This window comes from Anas platyrhynchos, chromosome 18 (genome assembly GCF_047663525.1).
Source record: "Anas platyrhynchos isolate ZD024472 breed Pekin duck chromosome 18, IASCAAS_PekinDuck_T2T, whole genome shotgun sequence".
In the NCBI taxonomy this organism is placed as follows: Eukaryota; Metazoa; Chordata; class Aves; order Anseriformes; family Anatidae; genus Anas; species Anas platyrhynchos.
Window position 1 is genome coordinate 5,016,030 of NC_092604.1, and position 14,212 is coordinate 5,030,241.

Sequence of the window (14,212 nt, forward strand, 5' to 3'; positions counted from 1 at the left end):
TCTATGTTTTTCTCTGGTGACCTTAATTCAGGACCTTGTGCTGGTCAAGGTTGTCCTAGAGACCAACATTTCCATTATTGTGAATTTCTCTCTTTGTTACCCTTACTAATAGCCAAAGTAGGTGACATTTAAAATTCATTAGAAGCTTAAAGTTGCTCTGGAAAGATTAGGAGAAGGAAGAGGAAGGAGACTTAACTTGGCTGCATCATGATGGCTACATGCATTTGAAGTCAGCCTTGTGTGGAAAATGGTGTCTCATGACCAAAGTGACTGTTTTGGTCCCGAAAGCACGGAAACCTTTTTGAAGGCCAAAGTCCTGCTTGCAGCATCCCCTGCACCTCTTGCTAGAGGTCAGGTACCAGGGAGCAGGAGGTGGCCCCATCCTGACCCTGAGCAGCCTCGTGACAAAAGCCAGCTCTTGGTATTTGGGCCTGAGACCAGACTTTGCCATTCCCTGTATTCCCTGCATTCCCTGTATACAATTCCTGTACTGATACAGGAGTTTTCAAATCAATATTCTGCTTTCCTTTGCTTGTAGTGCTCTGGGTCTCCTTATCCTTGGCACTGTATTGCTGATCAAGGATATTTCTGAGCCCAGTTTATGGCAATGGAGAAGACAGGCACCAGGTTGTTGTACTTCAGTTTGGTCCTTTCCTTCCTTGCTGTCATCCCCGTGAGCTGGATGGGTGCTCCTGCCCGGGACAGGACATCTCCCTGGGCTCCTGATAGCCACCCATGAGGAGACCAGTGGTTCTGGAGCACTTGCATAATGGGCAGAGCATCCAAGCGGGCTCTGCTGAGCTGCAGCAGGGCTAAAATGCTTCCTTTTGTCTATAAATAGAGTGAGTAGGCCAGTTTGCCTTGAGATACGAATCCTTCCTCTCCCAAGAGCATCCTAAACTTTCTTTTCATGCCTGATGGAGCTGGGATTGTGAAAAAACTAATTCCTCCCTGTTCTTTGATCCCTGGGCTTTCCTCTGCCTGTGGTTGGATCTTTAACCTCAGCTGCAGGCTGAGTGCTCCTGTCCCACCCTGCTGCTGGGCATGGGGGTGCTCCACTGGGGGAAGCTTGGTGGCAGATATCAGAGGACTTTCTGCAGGTGGCTTCCTAGGATAAGGGAAAATGTGAAGAGAGATTTTGCGTAGTGGTGGTCAGTTTCCTCCTGATAAAAGCATACAGACAGGCAGCTGAAGGACTTGGACTGGTACAGAGAGCTGCTGGAGGTGTTTCCCAAATGAATTCTAGCTTTGCACATTGCCATGCGCACAGGACCATTGTGGTGTTGCAAGAGAAAGCCATGTTCTGCTTATGTCTGACATCCCTCACCTTCATGATCTCTGGGGTTATGAGGTTTGGTACATCTGGTCCCACTGAGGAAGGTTGAGTGAGCGAGGTATGGCCCCTCTCGATCCCTGCTCAGCACTGTCTATCTCTCCTTGCCTCCAGCCATGGCCCAGCCACCATCTGTCTCCATTCTGAGCCACCCTGCCTAGCTGCAACCTTGTGGGTTATTTTTCATCTGAGGCCAAAAGCAATAACCCCCCTACAATGCCCATTGCTGGAAGTAAAACCGAGCAGAGCCTCCAAAAAAAAAAAAAAAAAAAAAAATCCCCATAAATTCCCCTGATTTGGTGTTCTGAGTTCAATCATTTTTTTAATAGCCTCTTATTCCAGCTCTGAAAACTTGTGTTAAATTTGCAGCTCTGTTTCCCTTACCAACTTGAAAACGTCGCTGTGCTGAAGGCTCCAAGTTGCTGGTTAGGTACAGATTCATTTTAACTCACTCCTGCTGCAAGGGATAAACGAAATATGCCAAGGAGCTAATTAGCTGGGATGTTTGAGGCCATTTCTCTAGCCAGGTGCTCTGGTTCTTATTTCTGGGTTGGCCCCAGCTCTGCCTGCTGCCAGCTTCTCCCACCAGAGCTCTGCTCTTACGGACCATGGCAAACAGCTCGCAACATCAACGCGGTGCTGGCGTGGTTCCCCCGAGAGCGTGCCCTTGCTGGCTGAGCCTGGCCTGTCCCTGCCTTTCTGATAACTGTGGTTCTCTCTCTGTGACCTCAAATTTCCTTTCCCTGTAGCAAACGGATCTTTTTAGGAATTTCTAAATGGGTTTTCAGGAGGAGGAGGAGGAGGCCTTTGCAAAGGAAGCGCTTTCTGTGTGCAGCTCAGCCCATCCGGCTCTTGCTGAGCTCCGTGCTCTTGCTGAAGGCAGGGATGACTCAACAGAGCAAACCTCCTGCTTCCCCCAGGTGCCAACTGACAACGGGCTGATGCAAAAAAGCGCTGTCTGTGTGCATATGCATGCATCTATATATACATAACATCTGAGGAATAACATCTGAGAAACTGGGAGATTTGCCTCTCAGGCTGAAAAACAATCCTGGGGGTTTGTTCCTCTCTTTTCCTCCTTGCCCCAGGTTTGTGGCCATGCCACAGTGGGTCGGGAGGCAGAGGCTGGCCTCTCGGAGGCTGTGGGAGGACAGGGATGGTTTTATTCATTGTCACAGCTGCAGTGGGATGTTGTCTTCAGTGTCAGAGCTGGCCAAAAGGGAGACAAGTTTTGGCAGGGGGGTGGCAGCCGCTGCCCTTTCCCTCATGCACAGATGTGGGTTGCTTCAGGTGGGGGCTGCCCGGTAACGTGCCCCCATCGTCCTTCGGGAGTCACTGCCTTTAGTTCTCAGCACTGTGCTTGGTGTCCTCCAGACAAAGGAGCTGGGGATTAGAAGGAACGTGCATTTATTTCATGCTTTTTTCTCTCTGGCTTACTGACTTTAACACCTTTGAATCCTACTGAGGCCTGTTTCTTGTCCTAAGACTTGGAATTGATTCTGCTTCCTTCTCTTTTGGTGGCTCTCCTTGCTGGATCATAAGTTTCACCAATAAATCCATGGGCATCAACCCATGGTGGCTGAACATTGGTCTACAGAAAATTGTTTAAAAAAAAATTCGCTCTCTCTCTGTTTATTTTTTTATCCTTTTTTTTTTTTTTTTTTTTTGGTAGAAAAAAACAATAGAAACGATGAGATTGGTTTTCTTCTCATGTTGCTCTGTCATCCCAAGGTGGATCTGCAGCAGTTACCAGAAGAATCCTCCAGAGATTGAGATGAATCAGCTACCAGTTCAGGCAGATGCTGGCAGAAGCCCGCGTGGTGGGGAGCACTGTGCAGCAGGGGTTTGCTGCCTTTGGTCTCCCCCATGATAGGAGCTTGTGCCTTCTTTTCATGCCTTCCTTTTGTGCCTCTTCATGTACGAAGATGCAGTTGCAACCCACTCAGGAGACAACCGACCCAAGTGAACAGTTATTTGTATTTAGGCTATGCTAGCTGCATTCTTTCCTTTGCTCTAAAAACAAACTGAATTTTATGAGACTGGTCCAAGCGTGTGGTGGATTGCAAACCGGTTCGGGATAATGTGTACCATTTGGGTCAAGCTTGGGTGAATTAAACTCTAGTCTGGAGAAATGCAGGAATTCAGGATATTCTGTTATACTTTATTTTCTGCTGAGTCTTTGCTGAAGGCTGCAGTGGACATTGGAGAGTTATTGCTGCTTCTGCTGTTAGTCAGGGTGGTCGCTACGAGCCATGGAGATGGGTTAAGGCCAAGGACCACTGGGAGAAGAACTAGGGCTCATGCTAACCCTGAGCATTTGCTGGAGGGTTTTGCAGATGGCAATATTACTGTAAGAGGACGAGAAAGGATGGGCTGTGCCCTGGGAGAAGCAGAGAGGAACCAGAGGTGGGACAGCCACCTGCAGCTCAGGCACTTAATTAATGCAGCTGCTTTTCCTGGTTTGGAGCTTAAGGTCTGAGCCCTTTGCAGGCAGGGTGGTGACCCCCTCCTCCCATTTGATTCCAGGTGTTGTTGCTTTTTCTCATTTTATCACCTGCATTGTAGAGAACATCCCCAAAGCTAGTTGGTGCTCGGTTTTCTTCTGGTGCAGCTGTGTCTGATCTCACTGATGGACCCACCTAGCCGGGAGGATTCTGGTGGCAGTAGGACAACATTTCTGCCGTGGGCTTGCTGTGGATGGAAAAGTGAGTAACAGGAATGAGGGACTGTAACATGCGCTTGGGAACAGCAGAGGGAGCTTGGAGATGGGTGCAGGATCCAGGCTGGGGGATTCTGATTTTTGTCTGGTTCGAAGGCTCCAGTTGGAGCTGGTGAGCTCTGCCTTGTCTGGGCAGCTTCACCGTGTGTCCAGGGAGGGAAGGGATGCAGGAGCTGAGCAGATCCATCTTGCTCTCAGGCTGTGCGAGACCTTGCAGTGGTTAAATAATGCATTAACCTTTATCTCTGTATTATTCTGGGAAGCCTTTGCACTTGAACAACTCCTTTGGTGGCTCCCTGTTGAGTGCAAGCCCAGCTCCAGGCACGTGCTTCGGCGGTTTGCAGAGCAGGGCTGCATCCCCGCATCCATCCCAGGGAGGAGACCGAGCTGGGGGGGCTGGAGTGGATGCAGCACGGGCTGGGAGGAACTGAGGTAGCCTGATCCTGTGGGAGAAATGCAGGGAAAGGAGCCAAGTGTCCTCTGGCTCCTTCTATCAGCTTTCCACTGGCTTCATTACGTGACCCTGGGCAAGGCAATTAATGTCTCTCCAGGTTGCCTGCCTGCTTGGGGGAGAGGAGCTAATGCTGGTCCCCGGGTACTGCTGCAAAGTGCTGCAGGTGAAGTGGGGGGGCTGGCAGTGAAACCCTACCTGTGCGCCCAGGTCCTCCCCTGGGGGAGGTGTGGGCATCACCCACAGCCTCCAGCATCTTCTGCTGCTCTGTTCAGATCACACAGATAGCAGATTATCCTGCTTTATTTTCAATCCTAAAAGTTTGGTTGCTAGTGGAAATAGACCTTACACCAGGGTGTTCTGTGTGTCAGAAAAAGGAGGTGATATATCAGAGGAATGGCGCGATGCCATGCTGAAGCTGGTGAAAAGCTTTCTTTACAACAAAGAGCTCCCCTATATTGTTCCTGGCTCGTGTGTTTTGGGAGTTCATTTGTTTCTCTCATTGTTAATCACTACTGATAGCTCTCAGTCTAATGATTTTTTTATTTTAGTGTTTTTTTTTTTTTTCTTTTTTTTTTTTTTCTTTTGGTTGGGTGCATTTTCACTTTAGGATAAAAGCTAAAATCTACTGAAATCCTAATCAACCCACAAAGCTGCTGGGATAAACGAGGCACAAAGGGCCTCACAGCTCATGTGTGTTAGTGCGTGCACGGGGGAAATACCAGTGCTGAGCAATCTGAATGGCAAAGCCTGCAAAAGCCGGCGGGGTTTATTGTATATATAACATAGGTGCTGTCTGCTTCCCCATGCTAATTCAGGTCTTACTCATGCTGCTGCTGGCATTAACGAAGAATTTGCGCTCAGCACTGGTGGAACAATGCTGGCAGTGCTCTGTGGGGTTAGCGTGGGGCTGCTTACATTGCCCAGATCAGGAACTGCTGGGGATGCTCAGCCTGTGGGTCTCTGGAGGATCTTTCATCAGCCCCAGCATGGCTCTGTGGGGTTCCCCATACAGAGCCTGGCTTTCTGGCTGAGATGTTGGTGGGTGCGTTTGTGCTGCAGGGCAGGGTGAGCTGCCGAGGCTGTGTGTGCACAGCGCGATGCCCCGTGCAAAGTGCCGATGGGGATGGGATGGGATGGCAGGAGAACCTCCATGCAGGCTCCTTTCCTGCTGAGGAGGTGATGTTAGGGAGAGTTGTAGGAAAATGCACCATGTCATTAGGGGGAAAGGAGGGAGGTGAGGTAAGGTCACCCAGGTCCTTAGCAGGCTGTCGGCTCGCTGCGGGCAAGGCAGGGTGGGTTGGCTGCATCCTGCCCCAAGGGTGCTTTGAGCTGAGCTGAGCTGTGTCCCCGAGGTGGGATGAGTGCCTCCAGCCCCCTACCTGCCACAGCGATGTTCGTGTGAGGGAGGAGAGGTGGTGGCCCTGGGGCTCTGCTGCTCTGGAGGCCCATCTCCATCCCTGCTGGTCATTCCACAGCCACTTCTAAACTACAGTGCTATCAGCACCCAAGCAAAAGGCAGTGCAGACCCCACCACTGCTTGCCATCCCTGAGACCAGACTGCAGGAGGACACAGTGCAAGCAGCAGGGTATGGACCTGATGGCACGTCCTCCACATCCAGCTTTTGAACCTGGAGCGTGGAGAATGAGCAGGGTGATTTGAGAGCCGGCGAGGTTCCCTCCCTGCCTTAATCCTGCAGGATGAACGGGTGTATAACGAGATCAGGCTGGTGTTTTCGGAGCGCAGCTGAGGCTGATTTACATGCTGAAGGCACCGGAATTCAAAATAAATGCTTTTAATGTCTGAAAAATGGAAATGAAAGGAATGCCTTCAGAGTACCAGAGGGAACGAGGCAAAGGCGATGGTGAATGGAATAAACGGCGTGATGACAGGAGTGAGGGGAAAATGAAGGAGGGCAGAGCAGGTGTGAGAAATAATATCACCGGCCTGGATCCACGAAGGATTTGCTTTCTGGCTTGCTTTGAAATCAGTAGGAGTGAGATGCAAAAATGCTATTGTGACTCTGGTCCTTGGGTATTTTGCTTAATTTTTGTTGCTATGAACCCTGCGATTTTTTGCTCTACTTTTGGCAACGCTGACCCAGAGCCTGATGCCCCCATGGCACGTTCCTGACTTGTCACCACCCATCCACGGGGCAGGTCATGCTCTGCATTCCCAGCTGAGTCTTCTGGATTTTCCCAGTGTATTTCCAGGCTTCTGGAGTGGGATTTAGCCCTGAGTTGTAGCTAATGACTTAAAAAGAAAAAAGGTGTGGGGGGGAAATTATCAGATGAGAGTTTCTGTAAAAGCACACGAGCTAGCCTCAGCCTCACTCATTCTCATTGAGACAGGTGTATGATTACAGATTATATCAGTTTAAGAATTAAGACAAGTATTGCAAGTAATCTATAGAAATAAGCTTTTTATTAATCCTTTTGGGTAAAAAGGATTCACAAAAATATTCAAAAATGATATTCAGGATCAGGGCAGAACCTGGAGTTTCCACCATGCAAAAGCATTTTGCGATGCTAAAATCTGTGTTTGGAAAGCTGAAATGTGAAACTACCACAAGAAAATAGTTCATTTTGGGGTAGATCAAAATATTTTTGTTTTTAGAATTTATTTTTGGTGAAAATCTTAATGAAAGTAAATATGGTTTCAAAAATAAGAACAAACATGTTCAACTCAATGAGAAGACAGATTGTGGCTGTTTTCCTAAATGCAATTTTTAAGAGTTTGACCCATTCTAGCAGGATATTTTGATATGATCAAGTTGGCATTTTCTGTCAAAAAACTGTTCTCCCAGAAAATCTGCAGCCGGTTCTAATCAATATTTTCCTTTCTTGCCGCTTGGGCACCCTTGGAAATGAATATTTTGGTGCACTTCATTGTGATATTTTTTTCCTTCTCCTGGTGACATAATTGAACTCAATTGTACCTGAAGACAGAGGCAGTTTTTTAACCCCTTCCCTGATGCTGAGCCGCCTCTTCCACAGGCTGCTGAGCTTGGCAGAGTTTGTCTCTGTGGTGTGAAGCTGGGCATGAAGCTGGACCCTGCCTGTCTCAGTGAATACCTCCTGGTGCCCCATGCAAAGCCCTGTGGAGCCTGGAGCAGCCACGCTGTGTGTGGGCAGGGGGTTTGCAGGATTGGGTTTGTCCTGGAGATGACAGCAGCCAGCGGGGTGAGGAAGGTTTGTGTCGGGGCTTCTCTGCATGGGGAAGCAGTGAGGAGCTGCAGCCTTGCTAAGAGGATTCAGGTGGGAGCTGGGCTTGGGTCTTTATACATGGAAGCTGTTGCAGGAGTCAGCGGGAACATTTGTGCTCCCTGAATTCCTTTCCTGCCTTTGATCCTTAACGCAAGAGCATTTTCCATGCTGGTCTCAACACCCTGGCTTAGTTACAGGCATCTGGAGTCCAGCTCTGCTGGAAACCAAGCTGGGAAGTCCCGGGAGAAAATGCACATCGGGAGGGGTCGTGCTGCACGGCACATAGACAGTCTGAGCATCCCTGCAGCACACGTGGAAGATGTTTGGTCCCCAGCCCCTCCTGCAGGGAGCAGCCACCTGTGCACATCATGGTGTGGAAGCAGTATGTGAAGGGTCGGTAGGAAGTGAGCCCCAAAGCATCACCAGCACCATCAGGTGCAGTGGGGCTGGTGGGGAACCACCCTGTGGGGTGGTGATAGGAAGGGGGTGAGATTTTAGTAATTCTGCCATTTTGCCTTAAATATTGAGGCTGAGCCTGGTGATCTCCCAAGCTAAAAGCAGAGATTTGAAGGGCTGGAGCTCAGCAGTGGGGGCTACTTAAGCAGTGCAGGTGTTTTGAGAGACATAATCTCACAGAATCATCTAGGTTGGAAGAGACCTCCAAGATCACCAAGTCCAACCTCTGACCTAACACTAACAAGTCCTCCACTAAACCGTATCCCTAAGCTCTACATCTAAATGTCTTTTAAAGACCTCCAGGGATGGTGACTCAACCACTTCCCTGGGCAGCCCCTTCCAATGCCTCACAACCCTTTTGGTAAAGAAGTTCTTCTTAATATGCAACCTAAATCTCCCCTGGTGCAACTTTAGCCCATTCCGTCTTGTCCTGTCACCAGGCACGTGGGAGAATAGACCAACCTGTTAGACCAAATGATACAGCTGCAAGGAACACTATTATTATTATTATTATTAAGCAATCATCTAATGGCAAAAGAAATCCTGAAAGGGTCTCTGTTTTCCCAGAGGGCCTAAGAGGAAACATCACCTCTCCTACCAGCCCTGCTGCTCTGACCTGTCATCTATTGGGAATTTACAAATTCTTACATAACATGAAATATACCCAAATTTGTGCATTTAAACTGGGGCCTTGGCAGATTCATGTCCCCTGATTTAGGCACTGAGGGAAGGTATAAAACACGCCCTGGGGAGATATGCGTGTACCAGAGAGAACCAAACTGCCTGAGGGCTGCAATGACTTCACCAAGAGCAGTGTGTGCTCTGCGCTGGTTGTGTGGCAGCATTGCCTTTACCTTGCACAAACGGAACTTCCAACAGGCATGAAATCGCCTTTCCTGGGATGTGTCAGTCCAACAGCAGCACATCCTGATCTGCACGTGTTCACCAGCCACCAGCTAATGAGAAAATATGTCATTGCTATGTTGATACTCAACCCATTTCCCTTTTATAAGTGATCTTTGTGTAGCTGATGGGCACCAGTTTGCAACTGGGCAGCTACTGGGGAGATCCGCTTGTGTGCTGTAGCGTCTCTCCATGATATACCTCCTATGTATCTCCAGGGTTGTTGCTGATGGGAAGTGATGGAGCAGAATGCCTTTTCCCTGCCCTGGGACCAGCTTGGAGATGAGGGGTAGTTATTGTTTTGGGTGACCAGAATAGGCATATGAAGGTTTTTAGTATTAGGACAAAATGTTCTTATTTTGTTACTCTGTTGTAAGTGCTCTTCTTCACCTGATTGAACTTGGTGTTTAGCTGAGTGGTACATCTGATAAACAGGAGCATGGATGTCCTGCTGTAGGCATGAAACCATAACTGCTTGGTTTGGTAGCCTCCCTGATGCCATCCACGGGTGTTTAAGGGTGTTTAATGAAGTGGAACAGCTCCAAGTGAAGAGGCACAACTTGTCCAAGAGCTCCTTGCTGCATCACGCTCAAGAGCTTTTGGATTTAGCAGAGCAGGCTTCAGAGCTAAGCCTTGGTTGATTTCAGGACGGGAATCAAAAGCAGTGTTGTATTTTTAATGAGCACCCTAATCACTGGGCTGCCAGGCATTTTGAATCCCTTGGGTGGAGCAGCTCTCCTCCTTCCATACAAATTCTGGCAGCAGCTGTTGAGCAGGGAGCAGGCAGGGTCCCTCACCAGCATTATGGGCACCTGCCCTCTGTGTCCTCCTCGGCACACATTCACCTGCAACGCGTGATGCAGCTCCAAGAGCAGTAATTGAGAGCCATGTGTCCCCACTCTGGTGTGCTGGGAGCAAGGACCCTGTTCTGGCAGAAATGAGCCCAGGTCTGCTTGCTTTGGAGGGACTGTGGCCTTCTGTGCCTGCAGGAGCACGTCAGTGCTTAGATCTTGGGGGAAGGAGGGTGCTTTGTCCTTCTCTGAATTTAGCCCACCTCTTCCCAGTCCCATCTTTTCCCCTAGCACTGAAATATGACCTTGAGAATCACCAAACACAACCTAATTAAGGGGGTTCAGGGGTGCATTCCTCTTGGCAGAGGGACAGCAAAAAACATTACTCAAATCTGCTGTAGATTTCTATACTTGTGTTTTTCCTGTGGAAGCATTAGCTCCTGAGGAACTGTGGCCATACAGCAAGTGAGAGGAATGGGCCTATGAAGAAGTGTAAGTGCATGGACAAGGTGTGTCTAGGAAGTCCTAAAACATCCTGTCCTCTGAGCCTTTGCAGCTCTGCTCATCCCTGGGAAGAGGAGAAGCACCGGGACAGGCTTACCTCCCGCGTGGTGCAAGCCCTTGCTTTTGGGACAGATGGGGAGGTTGATGGCTGTGGAGCAAGGAGCGACTTTGCAGCCTGGTCCCACTGCTTTGGCCATGGGGAAATTGCAGTGTGAGGCTCCTAATCTTGTTGTCAGCATGGGCACCTCACTCAGGGTGTCCTTTCCTGGGAGCCTGGGTCACCGTGGTGCAGCTCACCAGGCTGCAAAGGTCCTGGGGCAGGGGCTGGTACGGGGACGGGTGGTGTGCTCTGGGGGCCTCAAGGCATCCTCTTCTCTAGTGCTTCGAATTTTCAATTTCTGGTGAACAGTCTGGAAAAAAAACAAGCTCCAGCACAGTCGGTGGACCCCAGGTACATTTCTCATTGTTACTTTTTCCCAAGATATGAAAATAAGATGTGTTGCTACATTTTACTGTTTATATATATTTTTTTAATGCTCATTTACGCTGACATATGGAGAATTGCTGAAGTTAAAACACCATTTCGAACCACCTAATTTAGCAAACACCGAGAGGAAATGTTTGATTACTCTTTCAGCTCTTCACTTTTCCTGGCTGAGGCTATTTACTGTATTCAGCCCAAATTAGCCAACACTTTTGGTTTCACTCCACACACATTTTCCTTTGATAAAGTATCTTCCAGAAAGTTAGCTCTTTTAACACATTCCCGCTGTTAGAAATGAGAATGAAAATAATATTTTTCAACCTCAGAGGATGTTGGATGGGAAACTCATGTTACTTAGGATGCACACCAGTGCTTTTGTAAGGGAGAAACTGGTGTGTGGACTGGAGATGTATTATGTGCAGATTTTATTTTCCTCAAGCGACAGCTGTGTTTGTACAGAAGCTGGGAATTTTTCCTGTGTGCTGGCAATGTATTATTGTGTGTGCCCCAAATGTGTCTTTGTGGGATGGAGACCTGTCCGGGGGTCTGGGTATCAGTCACTGACTACAGATTTTTCCTTGTGCAGCTGTAGAAGACAAGTTTCTCGTGTAGTTAATATTGAGGCTAAAACCTACTGAGTTGGCTTATGTGTGTTTAAATTTTTATTAGGGTAATTACTGTAGAATAATTGAGAGGCTTGCTCTGGTTTGACCTGCATCAATTAATTTGTTTTCCCCCTCCATGTAAGCGGATGCTGCTCTCCACCATCTGAGGTATATTGCTTAAAAATACATTTTCTGCTCCTTCTGATGTGCGGCTGTGATTTAGACAGAAAGAGGGGCCCTCTCTCTTTATAGATGGCTTTAATTGAAATCCACTTACTGCACAAACGCTGCAAATCTCTGAAGATGCTAGCAGTTACTAACATCTGTGCAGATTTTATATACTTTTTTTTTTTTTTTTTTTTTTGTGTGTGCAAGATAGCAAACCATGTGTTAAGCCATTAGCTTTTTCCAGGGGTGAGAAGGGTTGGGCATGGGTTTTGGCCTTGGCAGCGATATCTCAGGGCTTCAGGCAGCTTAACCTGCTCTGCTGTCTGAATATTCAGCAGAAATCCTCATGTGTCACCTTGATTAGCCCTGGTGAGCAATTGATTTGTCTGAGCCTTGCTGTTTGGCAGTGCTCATGCATAGCTGCCTCCCAAAGGCACCTGGGGTTCCCAGTGCAGGGTGCATCCCCCCAGCTGTGCATCGGGGTGTGCAGCAGCCCTGTCCCCTTGTGCCCTGTACCTCCTCAGTCCCTTGGACAGTCCATGGGGTTTCTTTGTATGGCAGGCACTGGTCCTGGATGTTGTCCGTAAATCCAGCTGCTCCTGGCACACCCTGGCTTGTTTAGGGGTAAAAAATTACAAAGCAACTTCAGCAGTGCTCTGCTGGCTGGCAAGGAGCTGGAGTTCTGCTAGCCCTGTGATGTAGGCCTGGGCCTGGCAAGGTGAAAGGTGGGCTGTGGCTGATATCATGTACAGGTCTGAGGGCATATCTGGAAAGCCTTCATCCTATTGCGTTATGCTTCCCTTTTGTGAGGGAATTTGGAGAGGGCCTGGCTGGTAATGGGATTTGGGTGAAGCTGGGCTGTGCCTGGGGATGGTGCAGGTCTCTGAGTGCTGGCATCAGATGTGCAATGGGAAGAGCAGTGTATCCTGGAGATTAGGGGGAACAACAGACTGAGGGGACACATTTAGGGATTTCCCCTGACAAAGAAGGGAGAAATGGCAGCTATGGGGCAGTCTTTGAAATGCTTGTGGTCATTTCAAAGACTGCAATGAAGAGACGGCAATGCCCATCTGCCTTTCCTCAAATTGCTTTTTACAAGTTCAGGTGAAGTTGAAAGGGCATGGAGGATCCCATGTCTGTGCTTCAGAGGGGAAAGGACATGTGGTGGCTGGGGAGGGCAGTGGGCTCGGCTCCTCGTGGTGAGCAGGTCCCTGCCAAGGCCTCCTGCTACGTATGGTGTGGAAGTGAAATGTGCTCAGGCATCAGCTGCTCCTCGTTAAACTCCATCAATATCTGGAGCTGGAAGCTGTGCACAGCCATGTATCAAAGGAAATGGCTAAAACTGGACTAATATAACAAATAAGGGGCATTGGCACTTGTGGCCCTGAGCTGGGGAGACCAGCACGTGTGTCCTGATGGAGATGCCTGCCGTGGGACACGGAGCTACCTTGTTCAGAGTAAGGCCCTCTGCATTGCAAGTCTGAGCAAAACCCTGAGCCCAGCTGTCCTCAGCTCTTCTGCGGCATAAATTACTGCTGTTTGTCACTGCTGGTGCTGTGTTGGTAGTGGGAGGCCACCATGAGGTGCTGTTTGGGTATGGGGGCAGGGAGCAGGTTTCTCATTTCCCAGTCTGCTGCTGTGGGCTGGGGCAGGCATCCATGATCCAGGGGGCTTCTCTCCACTGTGAGACAGGACGGGGAGCCTGAAGGACTGGCTTAAACGGTGAGTTTGAGGGTCTGGAAGGACAGGGGAAATGAGTCCTGGGAATGACGGTCCCTGCCCCGAGGAGCCCTGGTGCTGTGAAGTGTCTGAGCTCGGGGCCTTCCCTGTGCCAGAGACTGGATTTTGCTGCCTGCCCCTCAAGCTCCAGCAGCCCCTCCACACCCACTCCGTGCCAGTGCTGTCCTTCAGACCCACAAGGAAGTATGTGAGTGGTCTGAAGGCAGTGGGGAAGGTGGGAATATCCCGAGGGCCAGCACTGGTACATTAGGGCATGGGAAGAGCACATTTTTCAGTCAAGGGAGTGAGGCTGCAGGTTGTCTCATGAGTTCTGAGCGTCCCAATGTCTTCACTAAGCTGGGAATCGCCTGCTGACAGCTCACAGGCTGAAACATCCAGGCACTGCTCGTGTTCATAAAAGGCTGACATTCAGATCTTCCAGCAGGAAAAGCACCCACCTTAATCCCCATGTCTGCTCTGCTCGTGGAACAGGGATGTGAGATCAACAGGGGCTGAGAAATCTGCCTTTCCCACCCTCCGTCCTCCTGGCACTTGCTAGCAGAAAGCTGCCTCTGCTTCCATAGCCCACACCTCCTCCTCTGCCAGCGGTGTTGGTGGGGAGGTAAAAGGTTTCAGTGATTTCTTTTTGGCAGGGGGAGAAGAGAAGGACAAGGCAAAGCTCTAATTATAAAGCTGCTCTTGCCAGATACTTCATGCTCCTAATTGCTGACACAGGCTAGTCTGGGATGTTTTTCTCCCTCTCCTGCGTGAATAAATAAGTAACGGCAGGTTAAAGGATGCTCATGTTTCAGAGCAAGCTGTGTGACAGATGAGAGGGACGTTTCCACAAGTGCTTTGGCCTGATCTTTTCA

General features: G+C 49.2%; 1 protein-coding gene across 7 annotated transcripts in view; it reads left to right on the forward strand.

Moving 5' to 3' along the window:
- The window catches only part of LOC101794161 (voltage-dependent N-type calcium channel subunit alpha-1B), a 297,197-nt gene that overhangs the window by 83,265 nt on the left and 199,720 nt on the right, over positions 1-14,212 (forward strand). The window contains exon 1 of one of the 7 annotated variants that reach the window (XM_072025252.1): positions 3,877-4,038. The exons of the other annotated variants lie outside the window; for them this stretch is intronic. Within the exon in view, the coding sequence (XP_071881353.1) occupies positions 4,031-4,038 (8 nt within the window). The 5' untranslated portion in view covers positions 3,877-4,030. Of the gene's footprint in view, positions 1-3,876; positions 4,039-14,212 lie in introns of those variants that run through there. 7 annotated transcript variants of the gene reach the window in all.